At 47.8% G+C, this 2,527-nt stretch overlaps 1 protein-coding gene across 1 annotated transcript; it reads right to left on the bottom strand.

The window, feature by feature from the left end:
- Positions 1-209: 209 nt before the first annotated feature.
- Positions 210-1,063, bottom strand: LOC117847594 (protein RADIALIS-like 3). Its single transcript, XM_034728816.2, has 2 exons — positions 661-1,063; positions 210-539 (listed from the first exon to the last, which is right to left on the bottom strand). The coding sequence occupies exons 1-2, from the start codon at positions 936-938 to the stop codon at positions 518-520; spliced, it is 300 nt and encodes a 99-aa protein (XP_034584707.1). The 5' UTR covers positions 939-1,063; the 3' UTR covers positions 210-517.
- Positions 1,064-2,527: the final 1,464 nt, after the last annotated feature.

Below are 2,527 nucleotides of genomic sequence, written 5' to 3'. Positions count from 1 at the left end.
CCTTGAGTGGGAAGCTCGCTCAAGCTTGGGGTTGGCTCATAGACCGACCTACACTGCAATTCACTTGCCTGGCAGCCGGCTGGGCCATGGTAATGAGTGAGAGATACACCCATATACATGAGTGAATTAATATTTTCACAGATCGATCCATGTTCGTGGGCCGGCACCCAAGCAAGCATTCGGAACAAAGAAATCATCGTAGAAATGCATTAGCTAATATCAAGTTCATGTTCTTCTTGATTGGTATGGTACACAGATGCAGCTAGGATATAGTAATACATACGAGTGGGTACGAAGGACACATGGGAGATCGATGGGTCGGTCGATCTCGCGTGACAGGCTAGGATACCACTCATCCCATTACTAATTATTAATTAACATGCATGCATCTCATCTGAATTCTTGCTTCTTCCAGCCCACTTGCGTAGGAGTAGCATGGACATGCATACTGTCCCAATCATATATACACGTGCGCGCGCATCCTCTTCCCGATCATCATCTGTAAGTTCACATTCGCCTAGATCTTCAGATGCCTCAGCCTGCGTACAGATTTCCAGTGATGATCAGCTCACCAGAAAAAAAAAATGAAGCTGAAGTTGGTGAATGAAACGGTAGTGATCGAGCCAGCTCGATCGCCATTGCGGCCGGTGATGCACGTACCTGTCGGCCTCGTAGCCGAGGGCGCCGGCGCCGCCGGGGCAGCGGTAGGCGGGGAAGGGCACCTTGCCGGACTCGATGTGCTTGACGTCCTCCTCCAGCAGCTCGTAGTAGCGCCTGACCTCCTCGGCGGACTTGCCGCCGACGGCGCGGGCGATGTTGTGCCACCGGTCGGGGGTGTCCTTGTCGTACACCGCCAGCGCCTGCTCGAATAGCTTGTTCTGCTTCTTCGTCCACTGCGCGCGCGCCGAGGCCGAGCTCGTCATCGACAGCGACGCCATCTCTTCCGGCCTCGCTCTTTGAGCTAGCTGCGCTCCTGGTGAGAGTGAGAGGACCACTCGACCGATGGAGAGGAAGCTCCCTTGCTAGAGATCAAGAGCTGTGATGAGCTGATGGGAGAAGGGGGAGTGGCAAGGGCTGCTATTTATAGAAGTCGTCGAGAGGCTCCTCAGGGAGAGGGAGGTGGTGGACCATGGAGAGAGTGACTCTCGGCTCATCGGGGTGGGGACTGGGGAGGGAGGGAAAACAAGAGGAATAATGCCGGTGCGGTTGAGGCGAGGAGCAAGGAGCCAGGGAACAAAGATTTCTGTCCCCGGGGAGTGGGGGATCTAATCTAACTTTCTATCGCTTCCCTCGCCGGTCACGTCGCCACCATTCAGCTGCTTGCGAGCATCTGTTCTCCCTCCTCCTTGCCCTCCTGATCAAAGATTCAGAGCTTGCTTCTCCCGTCTCCCGTCCGTCTCCCCGCGTGTGTAAATTCCAATACTCTCTCCCATGAAGGCAAATAACACGAACAGAGCCGAAATCTTTGCTATATCTAGTACCTTAGCTTGCATCGTCTGTTCTTTGCACGACACGGACGCCGACAGTTTCCCCATTTCGTTTTTTTTTCAGACCAAAGGCTTCAGAGATCATAATCCAGACATCTTCCCATTTCAGTCGCTACTCGAGTCGTTCTTCACACACTGGTTTCTCCATGCAAAGTTAATTTTGCACTGAATATTCAGACGGAGAGCAAGTGGATATCGAAACAATTATCACTGATGATCTCTGTATATTAGCCACAATCATACGTTTTGGAACATGCATACATACTAACTGCTTGTTAAATTAAAGGAGCTAGATACCTGCACAATTATTTGGTTCAGAACATTCAGTCGCTGTCTCCAAATAGCTAGTTGCAAAGATTGGATTCCATCACTAGAAAGAGGGTGTGTGGTAACAAGATCGATACGTGAGCATATATATCTTGCTTTTTAGAAAGAACAGAGAATAATATCCATCAATCTAGCTCCAAGCTTTTTGTGCATGACTAATTAATTTCAGCTAGCCATTTGTTTCCGAAACCAACTGAAGGAAGAACCGCTTTCCGCGATCCAGTGAAAGGTGCTTAATGTTCCCGCTGCGTGTGCTGCAGCCGATTCGGATCTGTTCATCCCTTTAGCATTTAGGCGATGATTCAGGAACGTTTGAAGGCAACAGCCCCCACCTTTTCCAATACTGTAGTCTTTTATTGAGTATAGACTAAGTGAGCATGTATATACACTCACAAGCTAAAGTAGTTCATAATTCTTGCCGCAGATTCGTTGTGTACGAACTTCCAGTAATTTGAAAACAAATATATGAACCAAGCACCGACCTTTATCTGACCAGAGAAGAATTCAATTTGATGTATGTATATGATCAATTAAGTATCAATTAGGGATGAAAACAATCAGAAATGAAATCAAAGTTCAACTTATGGTACGGTGAGCCATAGATCCTACCATTTATGCATAGATTTGGTTTAGTCTTGCTGATTGCTGTTTTTTCTAAAAAAAAAGGTCAGGACTAAAAGTAGGTATAAAATCCACTTTTGACTCTTATTTTT

The sequence above is a fragment of the Setaria viridis genome, chromosome 3 (genome assembly GCF_005286985.2).
Source record: "Setaria viridis chromosome 3, Setaria_viridis_v4.0, whole genome shotgun sequence".
Classification (NCBI taxonomy): Eukaryota; Viridiplantae; Streptophyta; class Magnoliopsida; order Poales; family Poaceae; genus Setaria; species Setaria viridis.
The sequence above is the reverse complement of the archived record's forward strand: the minus strand, read 5'-3'. Positions and strand labels throughout refer to the sequence as shown.

Coding starts and splice junctions, on each gene's coding strand:
- LOC117847594 (XM_034728816.2), bottom strand. CDS start 938: ATGGCGTCGCTGTCGATGACGAGCTCGGCCTCGGCGCGCGCGCAGTGG. Junction 540..660: donor CTCGGCTACGAGGCCGACAG/GTACGTGCATCA, acceptor ATCTGTACGCAG/GCTGAGGCATCTGAAGATCT.